This window comes from Rattus rattus, chromosome 2, assembly GCF_011064425.1.
Source record: "Rattus rattus isolate New Zealand chromosome 2, Rrattus_CSIRO_v1, whole genome shotgun sequence".
Lineage (NCBI taxonomy): Eukaryota > Metazoa > Chordata > Mammalia > Rodentia > Muridae > Rattus > Rattus rattus.
In genome coordinates, this window is record NC_046155.1 from 227,166,497 (window position 1) to 227,188,074 (window position 21,578).

The 21,578-nt window shown below is 42.6% G+C and overlaps 1 protein-coding gene across 3 annotated transcripts in view; it reads left to right on the forward strand.

The window, feature by feature from the left end:
- Nucleotides 1-1,871: 1,871 nt before the first annotated feature.
- The window catches only part of Stxbp5 (syntaxin binding protein 5), a 143,521-nt gene continuing 123,814 nt past the window's right edge, over nucleotides 1,872-21,578 (forward strand). For all 3 annotated transcript variants that reach the window (XM_032894986.1, XM_032894987.1, XM_032894988.1), the window contains exons 1-2: nucleotides 1,872-2,532; nucleotides 3,770-3,867. In XM_032894986.1, coding sequence (XP_032750877.1) covers nucleotides 2,380-2,532; nucleotides 3,770-3,867 — 251 coding nt within the window. In that variant the 5' untranslated portion in view covers nucleotides 1,872-2,379. The remainder of the gene's footprint in view (nucleotides 2,533-3,769; nucleotides 3,868-21,578) is intronic.

A 21,578-nucleotide genomic window follows, 5' to 3' on the forward strand; every position in this document is an offset into this window, starting at 1 on the left:
GACTGAAAATCCTGTCAGGCATATTGAAGCCAGGAATCTTCTGCTTCATCACAAGGCCTTTGGATTGAAAACCGTGGTTTCCCTAGAGTTTCTTTTAATAAGTGGTGATGATTTACTCAACAAATTTAATTGATACCTCAGTGGAAAAAAACATGTCATAGAATTCAGGGGGTGTTATTTATCTGTTCTGTAGTTTTCTCTGTGGGGCCATTTGGATTTTTAAGGAAGCTATCTAGGTAGTTCAATTTTTTTCTTAGTTTTTTTTTATTAGATAGTTTATGTATTTAAATTTCAAATGTTATCCCCTTTCCCAGTTTCCCCCTCTCCCATATCCCCTTCCCCTGCTTCTATGAGGATGCTCCCCCTCCCACCCACCCTCTAAAAGTCTCCTTCTACACCCTCGGGAAGATGTTCTCCTCTTGAATCTCTGGATCACTGCCTGCCCATTCAGCATTAGATGCTTATCCCCATTTCCAGGCCTTCCCTGGCTAATTCAATGTCCCTCTTCAGCCCTACGCCCACCTTCCACCATTGAACTTATACGATTTTGCATTGGGTTATGGGAGGTCATTCTCTTGACACAGGAACCCATTTGTTGAAGACAAGTTTTGCGTTTTTAAGTCCTCTGTGCCCAATACAATACGTCAAACTAGACAGAATGTATTCCAGAGAATTAAATAAACCAAACGCTTAGAGTCACTTACAAATAGTTTAGGAAAGACTTTAAGTTTGGCTTATTACGCCCCCTCCATTCCGTGAATTAACTTCCTACTTCAACAAGTTTTAAACCATAAAACAAAGTTTTAAAAGTTACAACTGAAAGGCATCTTCTTGGTTGACAGAACTTTTAGAGAACTACACTTCCCGAAATGCCCTGCGCCCAAAACCTGATTGGTTTGCTGATTGTTCTTGAAGGCCGGCTCCGCTTGCCCATAGGCCAATGCTGTGAGGAGACTGTCCTGAACGGGAGAAAGTAGCCAATAAGAAAGCAAAGGGAGGTGCTTCTGATTTTGGTGCGGAACTAACAAATCCTAGTAGCATTTCTGTCCCCACCCCACCCTCGCGCCCCGGTAGGGGCGGGGTCTTACTAAACCTAAGATTGACTTCTTGCTGTGACCCCCTGGCTACAGAAGGTCTTCCAGCGTTTCCCCCTTCTGATTATCCAGCCCTATCACCTTTGCTTATTATAGAATGCACTGGCCAGAAGAATTTCTTTCTCCGCCCTCAGCATCAATTTCTCTCCGATGCAAACTTGAACCACTCATCTGTCTCTTAGCACTCTGGGAGACAAGCAGGAACATTGGCAGTCAGATCTGAGCAAAAACTTCACCTCCTTCTCCTGCCCGATGAGCTCAGAGAGGCTCCAAGGGGATGTCGATTGGTTAATTAAACTGGCAGGTAGACGGGACTTTGTAACAAGGAGTGGCGGGGAGTGCTGGCTGCCACCCACCCTGCCTGATAAAGGGATTCGGGAGGATGGGTGACCAAGGTCCGGTCGCTGGAGTTCTTCCCCTTACGGGACCTATCCCAGTCTATCCTCCACCCGCTAGCCTCATTTTACCTCCAGCAACACCTTCATGAAGGAGGCTGGGCTTCTCTCCCTTTGGGTGTCTATTAGTTATCATCTTGCCACTGACCTAATCGTTGCCTGGACGCTCCATGGCATGCCCAGATACAAAGCAAACCTGAAAGCACACTGCGGGAGCTGTGAGTGACAGGGCTGGAGGTGCAGGCCGTGGGGCCCGCGGGTCCGCCAGCTGCTGCCCCTGGTCCTCCGCGAAGGATGATTTAAGCCGCCGGCCGGGGGGGGGCGGCGGCGCGCATGCGCACCGGGCAGCTCGCTCCGCGGAGGCCCAGCTGCCGCCACCGCCGCGGCCGGCGCTGGAACCGCGGCTCGCCGCCAGCTCTGCCGGGCGTTAAGGGCCGGGGGCCGAGGTTCACGGGAGGCGACAGCGAGCGGCCGGGCGGCCGGGGAGAGAGCGACAGGCGGTGCGGGGACCGATTCCGGGTGTCCGGGCCATGCTGGCCTGGCGGCTGCGCTGAGCAGAGGCCGAGCCCGGGACGCGCCGAGGGATTGCGGGGCTGCGGGTCATGGATGCGGCGGCAGCGGCGCGGGACGGCGGGAGCCCAGCCGCGACCAGGTGAGGAGGCGGCGTCCGGCGCCACAGCAGCCGCGGCGGCCTCGGAGGAAGAGGGCTCGCCGCCGCGCGCCCGCCCGCCCGCCGTCGCTGCCCTTCCTGTTGGGATTATCTTCTGCTCCCCGCTGCTTCTTCGCTCCCCGCGGTCGAAGCCGCCTCTGGGCTTCAGCGGCTCGGACTCCTTGGCAGCCGGTGCCTCTGCTACCTGGGCCTCGTAGCTGGGAGACCCTTGGGCGAGACCATGAGGAAATTCAACATCAGGAAGGTGCTGGACGGCCTGACCGCAGGCTCGTCCTCGGCCTCTCAACAGCAGCAACAGCAGCAGCACCCGCCTGGGAACCGGGAGCCCGAGATCCAGGAGACGCTCCAGTCCGAGCACTTCCAACTCTGCAAGGTGAAGGGAGCGCGCAGCCCGGCCAAGCTGTCGTGGGAAGATTGGGGTCGTTTGAGGGGGCCGCTGGGCAGTACCTGGGAGCGCGAGGGCAGAGCGCGCCAATAGAGCTCATCGCTCTAAGAAAGCGCCCCCCACCCTTGACAGACGTGCCTTGCTGGGGTATTTGGACAGAGATCCCTTATTTATAAGTCGATGTCTTTTCCCTTTTCATAAAAAGCAACCCAAGCATACTCCCTTGCCTTTAATCCCCATCCAGATGCTAGTAGCAATGGTCTGGAAATACTTTTTATATTCGCGCATATTTTATTATCTTCCACTGACGTCGAAATTTTCCAGCAGTGTGATGATGAACGTCGTTTGTGGGCAAGGCAAACCTGTTCAACCAGATCTCTCTCTCTCTCTCTCTCTTTTTTTTTTTTTTTTGCGCATCACTTTTTCCTTAGAATGTGTGCGAGCGGCTCACCACCTGAAGTCACAGGATTCTTTTAGCTTGTTTGGTTAGAAACTTAGCGCGGAAGGTTTTGTCTGTGAAATGGCACGATGATTGCCACAAGGTCCTGTATGTAATTCAGAAAGAATGATGCAGCGGATTAATTCCCAGCTGCTAGGTGAGAAAAGCACACAAGCCTCCCTATCCAGACCTGCCTGCCTCATAGATAACCATGCGGTCCTTCTTACATCGGGGGCTTAAAAGCCTACATTCAATTTTGTTCTTATGTCCTAAAATTATTACGGACTTAATAGATAATTACAGGATTATTTTTCTCACCCATTTCCATCGTTAGAATTGCAAATGTTGGTTTCTTGACTAAATCCTTCCATTAGTTTTCATGACAAATTTTCTTTAGAAATCTCTCCCTTTAGCATTCAAATAAAGCCACGATTACCCAAATCGCAATGATTAATCACCCTTCGCAATGATTTTACAAAATTTTGGACCACTACAAACTTGAGTAACGTGGCGTCAAACGGAATAGTATACGCTATTCATAGGAAATTGCCCTCTGTGAAGTTACTACCATTGTAGCAAAGCAGGAGTTTAAGTGATTTGTGCTTCTGTTGCTTGTTCCTTAGGATAGAATTCCCCCTCCCCCCAATTCTCCCTTAAAGGTGTAAGTGTATGCTTTGATGTACTGTAGTTGGTTCCAACTCTAACGCGCCTGTGGGCTGTTCTGTTTTCCGATTTTGCCTGCCTGCTGTCTCGGTGGGTTCCTGTGATGTCACTGCCCATCCCCAGACTGTTCGCCATGGATTTCCCTATCAGCCCTCAGCCCTGGCCTTTGATCCCGTTCAGAAGATCCTGGCGGTAGGAACCCAGACTGGTGCTTTAAGGCTGTATCCTTTCTTCTTTTAAAAAGAAAAAAAAATCTGTTCGCTTGCTTCATTTTCCCCAGTCCGTCCATATTGCTTGTTAACCCCATTTTTTCCTCTCCAGTCTAGAGAATGAAGTAGTCCGATATGTGGTGCAGGCTTTTTTTTTCTTGTGGTCAGGTGGTATGTTGCTTTAAGAATGGTTCCTGGCTCTCAGTAGTACCTAAACATGAGTCAAAACAGCAGTCTAGAGTTTGTTATTGACTCTATAAAAAATATATATATATATATATATATATATATATATATATATATATATATATATATATATATATATCTCAAACTCTATATGGTTGAGTTGTTTGTAACCGCTACAAGATCCTGAAGGGGGAATGCACGTACTTGTATTTGGGGACCAAAGTGCAGAGATCAGGACACTGTGAACTGCTTGTTAAAGCATTGTATATAGTGGATGTTGAACTTAAGCGTCATTACTTTATGAGTTAAGAGCTGGATTTGAACCTGATTTGTTTTCCACATGTCCGTCCATGTAAAAGAAAACATTCTTATCAAATTTAGGTTTCCATAAATGAGAAGGGCTAACATTTTTAGAGCTATCAGAGCATTCATTGTTTTGTAAAAAGCGTAGCTATAAATACAACATGTTGGAAGACTTTGCCTTCTGTAACCTGCTATGTGTAGCAGACACTACTAAGTTAGTACATTAACATGTAGAGAAAGGCTTTTTTTTTTTTTCTGGTTTTATTTGGATTGTATAGCGTTGGCATAGCGATTTTTTTATTATTATTATTTTTCATAAGAATTATTTTTTCAAGAAATTCTTTTCGGTCTGAACAATGAAAATGTTCTCATGGTCTCTTTTGTACTACTATTTAACTTCAGTTAAGATGTGTGATCGCCTTTATTCTGACATTTAAACATACTTGACCAGCCCTCGTTGAGACGCTACGCTGGTCATAAACCGGACAAGCCACTGAGTGAGCTCACTGGGCATTATTATTGACAAGCAGGGGGGTGATGGGAGGAGCCGGCCTATCCTATTTACATTTTAGGTTTGTTCAACGTATGATGTAAGCATGAACCAGGGATCTTGCAGTCTTTTACGATATTTCAAAAGGTGCCCGATATGGCACCAGAATATGCCTGAAGTTTAACTTGAAAGCATGACTAGGGGCTTTCCGAGAAATGTGTTGCAAACACTGGCAGTGCAGTCTTCAGTGGTCAAGTCTTAACTTAGTGATTTCTGCAGCAGTGTGCATAAACTGCTCTTAGCCAAAGAGCTAAATGGTCGAGACTAGAATATTCTGTGACTTCAACTGCTTAGATGTTTTTATCTTCACAAAAACTCTCCATTTGAGTTTCGTAGAGATGGATAGTTAATTTCCTCACAGCGAAACTCGGTGTCAGGATCATTTGGCATCGTTCTAGAAGGACTGTTTGCAACCAAAAGATTTTTTCCCCCCAACAAAATCATTCTATTATGTGACTGAGGGGGAAAAAAATTAATCAGTTATTTTTAGATTATTTTACCTTTCTTTCAAAGCTTATTTTTTTTTCCTTCTTTCTTGTTTCCCCTGGCCTCAACAATTTTATTATATAACTTTTTAACAGCCATTTGGCCCTTTTTATATTTAATTATATGTGCCATGAGCAAGCAGACCCTGTAAAGCCATTATTTGTCTTACGAATACTTTCAACTCTAATTTACATAATTAGCAAGTGCACCCAACAGATAGAGTTAGCATGTCAGGCCTGTATTCATTCCCAGCTCAAAGGATCAGACGTTCCAAATGATCCATCTCGAGAGCCTCTGGGCTTATATATCTTTTTATAGTTAAATATTAGTGAGTAAAAGTGAACATCTGATTACAGTGACATTTTTCTCCTAGAGACGCTTGCCGTGTTCAGAATGAAATCCCGAGAACTGTTTACTGAGTCTCTTCTGCTTTTCCTTCTGAGAGGTTTGCACCAACATCGGCAAATTGGCTTGCCTACCAGCAATATCCCCAGTCATTCTGTGTGTGAGGCAGGGCCAAGGAGAGCACACAGCTTTGGTTATTGTGGCTCTGATTTATAGAAAATGACAGAGACCTTTTTAGTTTAACATATATATTGGGTTATTTTTCTTTGTTAATTAAAAAACATCTAAGTCTATGCATCCTAACTTTAGAACATCAAACCTGTGCGTTTCTTACAGGTCTGCCTAGTACCACGTTTGTTCTGCCTTCCTCTTCCAAACTGGTTTCTTCTAGTCCTTCTGTGCTGTCCCACTTTAAACTTTTATTGTCTAGAATATATTTCCCCAAAAAGGGTGTTATTAGGAAAGGTACTTCTAAATAAAATATCCTTTGATTAATTATATAGCAAAAAATAGATAATTTCTCACTTAGGATTGGGCCGATGAGGTTCCAGATACAGACATAGCCTGTTTGTAAAGAAATACCTTCATAAATGGTGATAGCATAGACTGGATTGACTGGCTCACGTGGAGTTGAAAGTAAAACATACCCGAAAGACTGAAGGAGTAAACAATATTTGATAGGTAAGGGTTGTATTTAGGGGTAGTGACAATTGAATCCTTAGTACATAATCAATATCGAATCAAAACATCTAACTCATTTACTACCTTTATGTCTATTTGTTCTATCAACCATCTTCTTCTCTAAAGAGGACAAGAGCTTGTCATGTACTTATTGGTAGGAAACAGGAAAACACAATTTCATATACCAGGTCATATAGTAGTGGTAGAATTTGTTTTCCTTTTTTTTTTTTTGCCATAGAGAAATAAATAACATTTGATTTTTACAGGTAACCTAGATGCCAACTTTGGAAAAAGGGGCCATACTGAAGAAAGGAGTCATTTAGTGCCATTATTTATTTAGGATTCTTGATCCCAAGTGTAGTTGGAAATTGCTTCATCTTCTTAAGTTACCATAGCTAGCCTTGATCATATTTTAACATAATGTGTTATCTATCAACAAGGGGGTGGGTAGATTGGGGCATTTTAATGTTAATGTTTAAAGGACTAAGGAAAAGCAGAATTCCAACTGAATGTCTAATAATTTGAGAGGAAATTATTGAATAACCTTTTTTTTTTTTTTGTAGCCGTGACTTCTGGAAAGTTCAGTGTACGGGGCAGGCTCCAGTTTGTTGAGATGAAGTGTTCGGTTGTAGTGTGACGTTGCATGCATACAGGGTTACAGAATGGTGTCTATCTGGGAGCTCACTCGGTAGGACTTGGTGAGGTTACAGACATTAGATTATAGACGTTGTGGCCTGAACACTAGTTCTTGCCTTTTTTGGTCAAGGAATTGGTCTTTCTCTTTAAAATGAAATAAAATTAAGGTGCTGTGTTGGGTAATTCAGTCAAGGACAGTTCCGTGAGTTCAGATTTCTCTGTATGGAGGTGGGTAATTCAAAGGAAATGAGTGTATGACCCTTCTAAATCAAAGGGCCCGGGCTAGCAAAACATTCATAAAGATTCACTGTCTTTATAGGGTCAGATTCCAGATTGAATTCCTGACCCTTGATGAACATTTCCACACCGTGGTAGACAAGGATACAGAATGATAGCACAAAGAATCAGAAGAGCTCTGAGCAAGCGGGGGCATAAACGTGGCTTAGAAAATAAAAGCAGATCGAGGGAATGCTGGGGAAGAGTAATCCTCATCGAGTGGAAAGTAGGAGGAAGCTATTAGAGGTCTGGGAAGTTAGCTGGATCCGTAAAGTGCTTCCTGCAAGTATAAAGACCCACGTAAGCCAGGGATAGTGGCATTGCTTGGCATCCTGTGCTGGGGAGGGAGCTGGCCAGCCTAGCAAAATGGCTGTGCTCAGGTTCCCGGTGAGAGACACTGACTCAAAGAACAAGTCTGGCCTCAAGGCTATATACATGTACACACATGTGGATCTGGATCTGCACCTACCATATACATGTACACACACACACACACACACACACACACACACACACACACACACCCCACACCCCACAAAGAGTAGCCAACTGAATTTTAGCCCGGAGGTGTTATTCCACTAGAAAATGTGAGGAGATACTCGGCAGGAAGGAAGCGTGATTTCGTGTGCATGTATTTGGTCAGACAGCGTATTATGGCTGAAAGAGTGGCAAGTGAAATACCATAGGTTACCATAATCTTGTAGATAGTAACGTGGACCCCAGACACATGCAGCAGAATGGGCATTGGGAAAGGGCTTGGCTGCTTCCCGTGAAGTCTCAGGATGAAGGCACCCAAGAAAGCACAGAGCAGAACAGGATGAATGTTGAGTTGTGAATTATGTCACCTTCTACTTTTCGTCAGTGCCATTCTGAGAAGGCAGTCTGGGCTGCTTTCAGCACGAGAATTAGGTACATTTTTATGGGTGGTATTGTGGATTTTATAATTGAATATATGGCGTGATTAATTTTATAATTGAATATAGGGCATGATTAACAACTGTTTAGCTTTTGGGATTTGTTCTGCGCTCCTCAGTAGTTTGTAGCAGGTTGGGCTTTTTAATTCCGTGAGTTTGTCCTGCACACTAGAACAGTTTATTACTGGCTGTCACCTACTAAATGTCTGTCAGCTTTTCTGTTAGTATGACGGCTCCAGGCATATACTTCAGATGTGTCTGGTTGCAAATAACTCTTTGGCCTAAGTTTTCTATTACTTATGAAGAGTCAATAACCCACCTCATGAGATTGTCAGGGTTCAGTGCAAGCAAACGCGTGTAGCTGTTAAGACTGCAGTGTGCAGAGCTGTTTGGTGAATGCTTGTCCGTGGCTGCCATTATTATGAGAGTTCATCCTAGTGTTGATTTTCGGTTTGTTCACTCATGTGTTCACTCAAATGCTGCACAAGAAACAGCTCTGCTCTAGGTCTTAGGATGGCCTCAGTTTATAATCTCATCAGCTTTATAGCTGATGCATCCTTTAAAGAAAAGGCCATGAGAATGACTGGGTTTTGCTTTAAATTGGCCTCTTAGTATAATTTTTTCATGTATATGGATGTCTTGGCTGCATGTATATCTGTGTACCGTTTGCATCCTGGGAGGCTCGAAGAGGGCAAGTCGTGAGCTGCTGTGCAGATAGTGGGAATTGAACCCAAGTCTTCTGATTGAGCAGCTAGTGTTCTTAATCTGTGAGCCACATCTCTAGCCCAGCTTTGCCGTGTAAATGACTATACTCTTCTCAACCATAAGTTCACAAAAATTGCTATTCAGATATAACAGTGCACATAAACGTTCTTACACACAGTGCTTATTAAATTAATACGTAATGATTCTGTACTTGTAGGATAGCACTAGACTTTTGGCTTCCTGCTCTTTATTTAATGTTATTCTTCGTAGCATAATTATACTACCGAAGGCAAGCTTTGGAAAAGGTTTCTGTTTGAAATAAAAGCGAAATAAGCTAGTTGAAAATTAGTCAAACTTCATCTGGCCTTCTCCTGTCAGTGTTGTGTTTCTAGGTGAGCCCTTGTCATTGGGAATGGAGCGGTGGGGAAGGAAGTAACTCTCGCACTCTCGCACTCTCACACTTGAAGTCTGCTCCCTACTGAAGAGGACCTTGCTTAAAAGGAAGGTGAAGCCCCATGTTATCTGTAAGGCACACTTCTCAGCATACTTCAGCAAGAAGCAAGAAGCAGGACTTCCAGAAGCAGATTCCCAGTGCAGCTTTTCTCTTGTGATGAGAAATAAAACATGAAAGTCTGTGGACTTGGAAAACCATGTTAAATATGGGAAATCGATTTTGTGACTTCTAAAGCTCATTTTGCTTTAAATAAAATGACATTTTTTTTGGATAGTCTCTTCTTCCCATTTTTAAAATTCTTTTTAAAATTACTGCTGCTGTTCTAAAGGAGTAAAAGGCATTCTCGAGGAATTGCCACATTAATAGTTGGTGTGCAGTCTTGAGACCGATTTTATGTGATGGGTGAACGGAGATCTTGGTGGCTGTTCCTTTGCTGTGAGGGAGGAGATGGACGACGTGGCTCTGTTGAGTCCTCCTGGCGCTCTGATGCTCGGGCCTCTCCGTGGAGGGCTTGGGGATTCTTTAAGCTACTCTTGCCTATAGTGATCAGATTAAGTGCCCCGAGTGCCTGTCACTCCATCTGACCTGCTTTGTTCTGTGCCCCTTTGAATACATCCATAATCCTCCAGTAGATGCCTAAGTGTTCACAGATGAGACCAGGACAGAGCAGAAGAGACTCTGCTCACACTGGGTACTGACTTGGCAGACAAGCTGAACACTTTTTAGCACCATTAGGAAAACTAGCCTTCCTTTCTTGGGTGTTGATTGAGGTGTAAATTTACTTCTAGAATAGTCAGTTACATGTTTGGCCTTTTTTTTTTCTTTCTTTTGACACGGTCTCCCCATGTGACTCTGGTTGGCTTGGAACTTCCTCTGTTCTACAACTCGGAGACCCGCCCGCCTGCACGTGCTGCATCCAAACGCTGGTGTTATTAAAGGCATGGCTACCTGGGCTGGTTGTTTACTGTTTAGGAGGGAGCTGTCTTAGGTGAATTGCTGGTCTGTAAGTTGGTTCTGGGTTGGAAGCAGCAGGGTATCTTGGAATACTAATTAGTGTTCCCATAGATGCGTAGCTATGACTGGACTGCAGGGTAAAGTAGCATTACACAGAAGGTAATCTTTGGTGGTTATACTGATAATTTGGCTTTAACGTAATGCAGCGTAAGAAGCACATTATTTACAGAAAGACAGCTTGTTATCAGGCTGAGTGTTGATTTTTCTTTTAACATGGTGCTTCGATAAGCTGAATGGATTTGCCATTTCACATCCTCCAAATGCATGTCCTTAGCATTGTGGGATTGCAGATTAAAAGGGAAATGTTTGGGTTTAACCTATTTCGCCGTATGCTGCGTTTTGGATTTGAATACCTCTATTAAGGTGGAGCTTACGCCTGATGTCTGCTACGAAGCTCCTGGTGGAGCAACCAGAGCAAACGTTGATGCAATTTTTGTTTTGTTTTGTTTTAAATTCAAATTCCCCGCCTCTGCCACATATCTGTGCACTGGAATGTGCTAGTGGCACTACACGGGCTCTGTACCCTCCCTTTCGAAATGTTGACTTTTTATAAGATAGACTAAGGATTTATAAAATTGTAATCATAAAAGATTGCCAGAAAGTGATTAAGACACCCCTTCCCAAAGACACACGCGACAGCTCATTTACAGGGAAGCCATGCTGCCGCTGGAGTCACAGTTCCTGTAAGGTGTTCTCGACTAGAAATAAGGGCCATGATCTGCATACGCTTTTCTTTGAAAGACTTTTAAAGACTTAGGTACATGACAGTCATCCAGTTTCAGTCTTAGAAATTCTAATTGCTCTAAGTTTTCATTTTCCTTGTTTTTATTTTAAAAAAAAAATTGTGATACTAATTTTGTTTATCGAGCACCTTTTCTTCTCCTGGTTGTGGGTGGAAAGGAAGCTTAAGAAGCTTGGAGAGGTGATGTTGCTGATGTAGTTACTGCTCAGTGTCCCACAGTGGGCATTGTGTTTACGTTTAGTGATTCCTTTCATTGTTTAAGTATTGTTATGCACGCACCTGGGCACTCATACATGTGTGTGCGCGCACACACACACACACACACACACACACACACACACTCACACTCACAGACGTATGGTGGTCACTTGATTCCATGCTACCTGTAGGCATCTTTTCATTCAGCATTAAAACCCCAGTTCCTGTATTTCATTCTTTAACTAATAGAGATATTACATGCCTAAAACATTATCAGTGTTAATACATGTAGCATAGTCTCAAATACAGCATACCAGCGACATCAGCCACTATCCCGAAGTTTGTCTGGAGACAAGAAGTGAGGCGATAATCCATGTGATGTTGACAAAATCAAGGCAGAACTCTGTTCGATCAATTTAATATGTTCACTAGTCAGGATTATGTGTGTGTTTGTGCTCTTGTACATTTACATTAAAAGTGACGTCTGCCCTACTCCAGGAGTCTGCAGCAGTGGCTATAGAGGGCTAAGTAGTAAGTTGTTTTTGGGGGAGGGGTAACCACGTGGTCTTTACGAGGCTGCCCAACTCTGCCTGCTTGTAACCCAAAATGTGTCACAGGCAATATGTAAAGGGATAAGCATGCGTCAATAAAACCTTATTTCCAAAATCAGGTGGGTTTGACTTACAGTGGACGTTTTCTAGGCACTGCTTCGATGAGCCAGCCCACTTCGCTTTTAAGGCATGTATATGGAGGGAATTGTGGGTAACAGTTACAGCTGATGTTTTTATATTTAAGCTATGTGAATTGTATCATTATCCCAGTTAAAACAAAATACTTTTAGTAATTTATAAGCCATTTAAAAAAGTAATCAGTAAATTCTCATGGATTCCTAGTATTTCTTAAAATTCTTTGCAGGAATGCTTTTCAGTCCCAAGAAAGGCCTTGGTGACCTCCAGGTTGGTCCTGATTACCAGGGATGACTGGGGTGTTTTGGGCCACTGACTGGGGCTAGCTCTGCAGTCATGGCACCCAGCCCACCTTACTTTTGCTTCTCAGATTTAGTTAAGAGATGCTTGAGTTTGTAGCACTCGGGGAGTCAATATTTTTCATTCCTAAGGTAAACATAGATAAACATAAAACTTTCAGATGTATAGCTTTAAAGGTAAAAGAGAATGAAAACATCTTACTAACATATTGTGACTTCTCAGATGTGTACAAGTTTTCACTAGAAATACCGTTCACTCCTGAAGGAAAGCAACCTGAGAAAGGAATAAGCTATCGAAAGGCACACGCTCACCCATAGGCTCCGAGAGGCAAATTCAGGCACTTGATCAGTTCTTGAGATCAAGTTTGTTACAGACACACTTCCGTGAAAGGAAAGAAAAGAATAACGTCACTTTCCAATTGTAACTATAGGTATACTTTCAAAAAATCATCATTTCTTGTTTCCAATTTTCCTACCATTAATTCAGTGTGAAAACTGTGTATTTCATATACATTGAAAAGTGACAACATTCCGGGCATGTTTATTTACATTAACTTGTGCTGAGTTTTAATACATAGTAATCCACAGTAAGTGAGATTCTCTTACAATGAGAGAATGAAACTTTAAGATAAGTAGCTGGTGGTTTTGATGTTATGTTCATCTTCATTTGAAAAATGAAGTTTGCTCAGAGCATGATATAAAGTTCAAGATAGAACCAGTCTTAGAACGGATGCGGTCATTTCCACATAGAACCAGTCTTACCGTGTGTATTGTCATTGTAATATAGAACCAGTCTTAGAATGTATATGGCCATTATAAAATAATTCTTCAACCTTAGTTACTTTTCTTACAGATTTAATTGTTCCCCTTTTGAATAAGTGTTAGCTGGAATATTTGACGCTCTTGCTGGTGATATTGTCTACTGAGTAATGGTTAATTCTACTCCTTAAACAGCACCCCACCCCAACAGCAGTGCCTCTTCTCATCACAAGAATACTCGCCAAAGAGAGTTGGCACTTGGTGGCATCAGCTACTGAAGCTCCCTCTGCTGATGGCCTTTACTTTGTATGAGTACTTTTTACTTCTGTCTTTGAAAAGAAGACAAACCGTATTGAAATGTATTTCATCATCTCTTCAGTCTGTGGGCTACATTTCTTCTAATGTGTTATGTTTGTCTTATAAAATTCACTTGGTTTTGTTTCCTGATTCTAGCTAACCTCAGATTCACTATGTAGACCAGGCTGGCCTTGAACTCACAAAAATCCACTTGCCTCCACCCCCCCAAGTCCTGGGATTAAAACTGTGCCCCACCACACAAGGGCCACTTTGGTATTCTTAGAGAAAGGAGCAAAGCAAACCTTTGGAGAGCTGTGTGGATGCTAGGAAAACAAATGGCTTTTGCTTCTATGCGAGAATGTACATTCCTTGTTCCTTTAACCTACACAACTGTTACATGTGACTGAATCTCATAGTAGACTGAGTAACTAATTCATTTAAAAACACCAAAGTGCACCAAAAGCCATTCTAAAACAGCACCTATGCAGAAACGTAATTTGTTTTCGCCTCCTGAGAGATATCTTAAAACAGTCACTATGAATGGACACATGTGACCATTTCATTTTGTTTATGAATAAAGGCGTCTTACTAAAGTATCCAGATGTCCCTTCCCACGGTTAGTGCAGGCACACATTAATGTAAGGCTGCAGTCACGTAACTGCCCCTGACCACACTCCAGAGGCCCAGAAGGGTTCAGTCACTCGCTTATCTCAGTGCTGGCTTCATTTACCTGACTGACTCCAGGAACTGCAGGGCATTGGAATACAGTGTTCAAGCTTACTAACTTAAAGGAGCTTCGGCTGCTGTCGGTGGTGGTGGTGGTGGTGGTGGTGGTGGTGCTGCTGCTGCTGCTGCTGCTGACCTCAGTCAGGACTCACACTGTAGCCCAGGCTTGTCTGGAACTGCTGACAGTCCTACCTCAGCCTCCTAAGTGTTGGGACTGCATGTGTGAGCCACCACGTGTAGCCAGATTAAATGACTTTTCTTTCTTTTGTAGTTATTTTTAGCATTTTTTAACTTCAGAAACAAGATATAGTAATTAATTTAAATGACAGGCCAATAGAGTATTAGCCTCAAAAATCAAAAAAAAAAAAAAAATTTAAAGGTCACCATTTTCACTGTGAGAGTGTGACTGTCTTCTACTTAATATATTAATGCCTGAAGACATTTCGGGTTTCCCAGAACTCTGCCTTCCTGATAACCTGTCATCTAGGTGTGCCACGGTGTTTGTCTAGTTGGTGAGAGGGCATCTGGACGTCTGTGGTACATTTCAGTGACGTTTTGTTCAGGGTGTAGAGTTTGGGTCTATTTATGTAGATCACGTTTTATACCCTTTCTGATATTCTTTATAGAACTACACCGTTAGGATTACTGTAGCTTTGCAGTGACTCTTGAAGTTACCTGATGAGGGCAAACCTCCCTCGATACCTACCTATCATTTCAGATATTTTACGTCTCCTCATAGACCTTAGAATGGCTTGTTGTTGTTGTTGTTGTTGTTGTTGTTTTGTATTTACAAAATATCTCAGAGGCAGATTACAATGAATCTGTAGGTAAAGATCACGAAGTTGACCCGTTCATATTATTTATGGTCTTTATCCACAAATATGGACTATTTCTTCACCTACTTACTTCTACTTTGATTCTTTGAGGATAATTTTGTGTTTCCTCATATAGATTTTACTTGTTTTGATTTTCTATTTAATTCATTTTTGAGAGGGGTGTGTGTGTGTGTGTGTGTGTGTGTGTGTGTGAAAGCTTTGGCGTTCTTTTTATTAGGTATGTAACGCTTTGGTTTTGGTCCATGCCTCTTTCAAGTTGAGTTTATTAAATAGTCACTATACCCCAGTTTACTGACTTTTTAAAAAGAAATCAGAAACATAAATTTAATTTTGTCACTTGCTTTTCTCGGATTTGTGGAGACAAGCATCTTTTTTTCTCCTTTACCTTTCCGATGTGGTAGATAACAGTTGCCATTGCTTCTGAGTATGGTATATAGTATTTACGAGTGTCGTCAGTCCATGCATATGCCTGTTGAATACTTGGTCCCTATCGATGGCACTATTTGGGGACACTGGGAGGTATGAGAAGTATGGCCTTAGAAGGAACTATGTCACTGGTGATAGGTTTTGAGAATTAAAAGACCCATCACTTTGTCCTCCCGTTGGGAGTGTTTGTCTACTGTTGTCCACCTTACTGTTTGGAGACAGGGTCTCTCACTAACCTGGAGCTGTTTTGACTAGACCCTGATCATGCAGCAGACTCCTAGAATCTAATTGAGTTTGCCTGGGTGGAGGGGATTTCCATGCAGGCCGTCCTGCTTGCTCAGCAAGCACTTTCCCTGCTCAGACACTTCCCTGGCCTTGGTTTTTAAAATGTTGATAAACTATTGTAATCATTACTTTTCTGTTGCTGTGGTAAAACACCACAGCCAAGAAACCTTAGAGAAGGAAGTATCGGGCGTGATGACACTGAGTGCTGAGTGTCTTTCATTGTTAGCATGAAGCTGACAGTGCTGTTGGAAATGGCGTTGGGTCCTTTAACTCTCAGAGCCCACCATACTTCCTCCAACAAGGCCATACCTCCAGAATCTCCCCCAAACAGTGCTACCAGCTGGGGACCAAATGTTCAGATACGGGAGCCTATGGGGGATATTTTCGTACAGACCACCAGACTCCAGTACCAGGTGAGCTTCCCATTTGGTCATGTTTTGTAATTCTTGTGGGGTTGTGATTGGGGGAGCAGCTGGTCTGTACTATCTCGTACTGTGTTGGCGTGGTTTTGGGATTAGGGTGAATGCCAACTTGCAAATTACATTAGGAAAGGGCCTCTCTGCTTCTAAGAAGTGATATTGTTGAGACAGTATAATTCACCAGTGAACCCATTTGATACTGGTGCTTTGTGTTTGAAGAGACTTATTTTATTTTATTTTTTCTTTACCAGTTGCTGGCCTACTTAGAATGCTTATTATTTCTTTGTCAACTTTGGAAAATTGTGTATTTGGTTGCTGTATTTCTTCTATAATATCCAAACTATGGGCAACAGATTGTTCATGGTTTTTCTTAATTATTATTTCAGAATACATGGGAATTTCAGTGATGGCCTGTATTCCTGACATCAGAGAATTGTGTGTTTTGCTTTTGACTTGATTAGCTTGACTAAATCTCCTTCCTTCCATCCTCTCTCCCTTTTGGTGTGTGCTTTTAAAGATACAGGTCTTGCCGCGCCTTACTTTGAACTTAAGAAGGTCTCTTGCCTTCCAGGTACTGTAGTCTAGGTGTGTACCTCTGTGTCTGTAAGGTCTTCATTAGTTTCTAGCATTCAGTGCTACACAGTTCTTGCTAAACACTCTTTGTTTACAAGAGTCCGTGAATTTGGATAAAATGCATTTTTCAGTTTTATGAAAATTAAAGCATTTTAATTTTTTCTTGAGGTTTCTTCTTTGACTCCCATGTGACTAGCTTTGTGTGTTGCTTAATTGCCCAGTATTTCAGAAAATTCCAGCTATCATTTTACAATTTCATTCCGTGGTGGTTCAAGTCCAGATTCTGTTAGATTGCAACTGTTTTGTTTTGGTTTTGCCTGTTCGTGCACAAGTATGTATGCATATATGTATGTATGTGTGTGTGTGTGTGTGTATGTACATGCATGTGTATATTTGTGTATGTGTGTATGTATATGTGTATGTGCATGTGTATATGTGTGTATGTGTATATGTATGTATGTGTGTGTGTGTGTATGTACATGCATGTGTATATTTGTGTATGTGTGTATGTATATGTGTATGTGCATGTGTATATGTGTGTATGTGTATATGTATGTATGGGTGTGTGATGTGTATATTTGCGTGTGTGTGTGTGTGTGTGTGTGTTCACATACATATGCATGTGGAGGCTTGAGGTTAACATCAAAAGTTTTCCAGTCACCCTTCCCCTTATTTATTGTGGCAGAACCCAGACTTTGCAGTACGGTGAGTCTAGCTGTCAAGGCTGCTGCTGGGATCCCTTGTCTGTCCCTTCCAATTGCTTGAGTTACAGTGGCTGTCATGCCCTCAACATTTGTGTGGGTGCTAGAGTTCAGACTCCATACCTCTAGTTTGCCTGAAAAAAAAAAAAAAAAAAAAAAACACTTTATCCACTGAGCCAACTTCCATTCTTGATTTCTTTTTTATTTTTTTAATTTTATTACGGCGTTATCTTAGTTTGCTTCTGTTGCTGTGACATGACACCATATCAGAAAGTAACTTGGGGTTGAAAGGGTTTATTTTCCTTCAAGTACGATACGTCATGGAGGGGAGTAATGGAAGATCTCAGAGAAGGCACTGTGGCAGAGATGGTGGAGGAAGGCTGCTCACTGGCTTACGCTCTCTCCATGTCTTGTGGAAGAGGAATTTTAATCCAGCAACATGGCTGCTCTGGCAAGGGATTACATCCAGACACCTAGGTCTGTATGATCTGGCTAGAATGTAGACACACCCTTTAATCCCAAACAATGAAAGTAAGTTAGTCTGTAGAAGGAAGCGGCCATGTTTGACAGTGCTGTCTAATCGAGGGGCAGAAAAAGTGATGAATCAGAGAGTTGACAGGCTGGGACACACCCAGCTCTCATGAGAAGAGAAAGGGAAGCGGCAAAGGAACGGGTGGCAAGCAGCAGTTTTGCTGGCACAGTTTTACAGAGACAGGTTGCAGAGAGAACAAGCTCGACGCAGGAGACGACAGAACGAGCCAGAGGTTTTTGAATCTACATGTTGAATACACATGTACATAGAATGTACACATCGCCAAGGTTAGATGGGGCCAAGCAGAGCGATTCATTCACAAGCTGAAAGCACCAGTGTAAGTCAGTCAGACTGCAGAGGAGGGTGAGCCCAGAGAGCGGAGTCGAACCAGCGAGAGGGAGTTCAGAGTTAGAAAGGGCTCGTTCGTCCAGCAGTACGTCTTAGAGGCTCAAACATTCCAGACTAGATTAGTAGGTAGATGCTGGAAGCCGGAGCCTTCAGGATTCTGCTTTGCAGAAGATCAGAATGTATGGAGTCTAGAAGCTTCCAGGCCTAGGCCTAGGGATAGACAGAACAGAAAGAAATGCTCCGGGCTCATTCACACAGCTTGATGGCTCTCCTTTCATCTCTTCGTCTGAGGAAATAAAAGCAGCATTTACACCTGTTTAGCCTGCTCAGTACCCAGGTTAAAAAACCAACCAAACAAACAATCCCCCCTCCCCCCCAAAAAATAAAAAAACCTGCCCAGGGTGTGCTACCCACAGTGAGCTGAGGCTGGTTAACTCTGTCGGGGCTGAGGGGCGTAGACCAGAAGTTAATGCTAGGTGCCCTGTGCTTCCGTTCACCTGAGTTTTTAAAGACAGGGTTTCACATTGAATCTTAAGTTCCTCCATTTGGCAAGACTCTCCTGGGTAACTCGATGCTGCCTGTCCCTACTTCCATTATGCTGGCTTTCTCCTCCTTGAGAACTGGGGCAGTGAGAGTACTTTATTGACTGAGCGATCACCTAGCCCTGCGTGGTCTGTTTCTGATAGAAATGTATTACAAGTCTTCAGTTGCTATATGTAGTTGGTTCATCTCCCGTCTTTACAGTTCTTACAGCTTTTATCTTATATTTTTTACTGCATTGTTAAATACACACTCATTACTATGGTTCATGAAGGATTGGCCTTTTTACCTACTTTAATGTCCCATTCGATCCTTCATAACTTTTATTCGTCTGAGTTTTTCTGCGTCTGAAACTAATCTACCCAGTCCCACTTTGTTTCAATTCGCATAGAATGTTACAGCTCTCCTCATTCATTTACCTTTGATCTGTATGTCTCTGGTTGTAAAGCAGATTTTATTTTTTGTAGACGACACATAGCTGAATTTTGTTACCCTTCTTCCCTTTCTACCTTCATGTGGCAGTCTCTGCTCCTTTGAATTGGTGCAGTTAGATCGTGGATGTTCAAAACTGAATCAGTATCTACCATATCTGTTCATGTTTTCTCTTTTTCTTAAAGACCATTTATGCACACTGGCTTCCCTTTCTTTGATCTCTTAGGACATGAGCTGTCTCCCCGACATGTCTTGTTGGTTTATTTTTGCTTGGAATGCATTTCCCGAGTTGCCTGTCTGCTCCCAGTGAGAAGGGTTGCATAGTATCCCCTTCTGCTTCCTTATTCCTGCCGTTCAATGTTCAAAAGGCAGCTTTGCTGCGGCACAGCATTGATTGAAACCAACTGAGAGTAAACAAGAAAAATTAAAGTAAGAACTGTGGAATACCCAGAGTGGGCGGCTCCATGCACGTCAGTGTCACGTGACACTGGGTCTGCAGAGAGCTCAGTTGTCACCAGCTCAGGGCTTGCTCAGTTTTTTATAGTTCGCCTTCTTCTTTTATCCTCCTGTGGGTTCAGTTATATATATTCTATAATGCACAGTTCCTTTTCTTTTTTCCTCTGTTTGGAAGGTCTGTTGTTCCTTCTGTCCTCCTTTTGCTGATTCATAGGTCCTATGAGTATCTTATGATAAAAGAATGTTATTCTTATGTCCCTTCTGCCGTTGCTGACACTCACTCGCCATAGAAACGAGCGTGAATAATCTCATACAGTGCTGCTGTTATTTTGAACAAGTTATCGTCTTCTGGATCTATTAAGAGTAAGATATTTTAATTTTGTATCTTACTGTGTCTTCCCTGATGTTTTTCCTTTACACAAACTTGAACTTTTGACCTGCTTAATTCTTTATTTCTCTTTAAAGTAGCCTTTAAAACTTTTCTTTAAGACACACAAGTAGTGTTAAATGATCGAGTCTTTAACTCGTCCTTGTACAATGTAGGTGGTTTGTGGACCTCGCCTCACTTCCCATCAACCGTGACTATTTCAGTACTCTTTCTCTTCGTGTGCAGTGGTCTCAGAGAAGTGAACTGCAGTTTTATCCTCATTATAAATAAAACTACTTCGTGTTCACCATCAACTTTCTGTAATTTGAACATACGATGTAAGAGTACTTTGGTAAGATTTTGTTAGTATTATTTCTGTACAAGGTTTTACTGTGTAGTCCAGAGTTGTGGGATTATAGGCTTGATGCTCCCTTGCCCTACTCAAGATAAAGGATTTTCTTTTAGTTTGTGTTTTCTTCTGCTTTTTGTATTTTTTTTTTTGTATTATTTGTATTTTTGAGCTTCTCGGATTTGTAGTTTATCACGTGACATTAATTAGGGGAAATTCTCGGTTTTTTCTTTTCATTTTACTGTTCCATTATACAAATATTTTATTCTGAATTTTCCACACTTCACTGAGATTTTGTTCTGTGACATTTTGGTTGGTTTTGGGAGGTAGGGAAGGTAGGGATTTGTCTTTGTTTTTGGTTTTGGTTTTCTCTTTGTTTAGTCTTGGAAGGTCTGTGTGATCTACTTATATTCAGGGTTCGTGTCCTTCCTGGTATCTGGTCCACCACTCAGACCATGAGTGACGTTGGTCTTTCCTCACTGTCTTTCCTATGTGGCTCCTTTATGTTCCCTTCCTCCTCACTAACAGGTACACGGCTTAACTCTTGTAGACTATGTGCTGGTCCACGTTTGATTCCATCATAGGACATCGGTTGTCTGACCTGTGACAAAGCTTACATTAGAACTGCTCTCATTTTGGTCATGGTGTCTTAAATGACTGGTTTAACCCTGACACACCTCATGCTTTTGAGTTTTCATACTTGCTCTGTCTCTTTGAGACTTTGGCTTTCAGGTTCTCTTGTGCTTATTCTTCTTGCTATGTGAGTATGCTATACTGAGTGAAAGGAATCCTTGAGACATCTTATTAATGGGATGTTAAGGAGCTGGGAAAGGGAGGTATCTGCAATTCTCTGATTGGCTCTTGATTTTGAATGAGCCTGTCCTCCCCTGTCCCTCCTCTCTTCCCCACAGCCCTGTGGCTTAGCGCTTCTATGCCACAGTTCACTGTTCCTCTTTCTTTGCTTCAAAGGCTTCTCTGAAATTGGCATCTTCCTTCCTGTGTTCTTGCTGACTCAGGTAGAACCCAGCACGTAGGGCTGATGTAGAGCCATTCCGTAGAAAGGCAACGTGAGAACCAACTGCTCTGTCATAAATGTGGTTTCCTTGCCTCTTTAGTGTGTTGAGAGCAGAAGGGGATTCATCCTGCCTGGTTTACTATGAGAACTTCTTCAGCTTTGAACTGTAGATTCGTGGAAGTGGGGC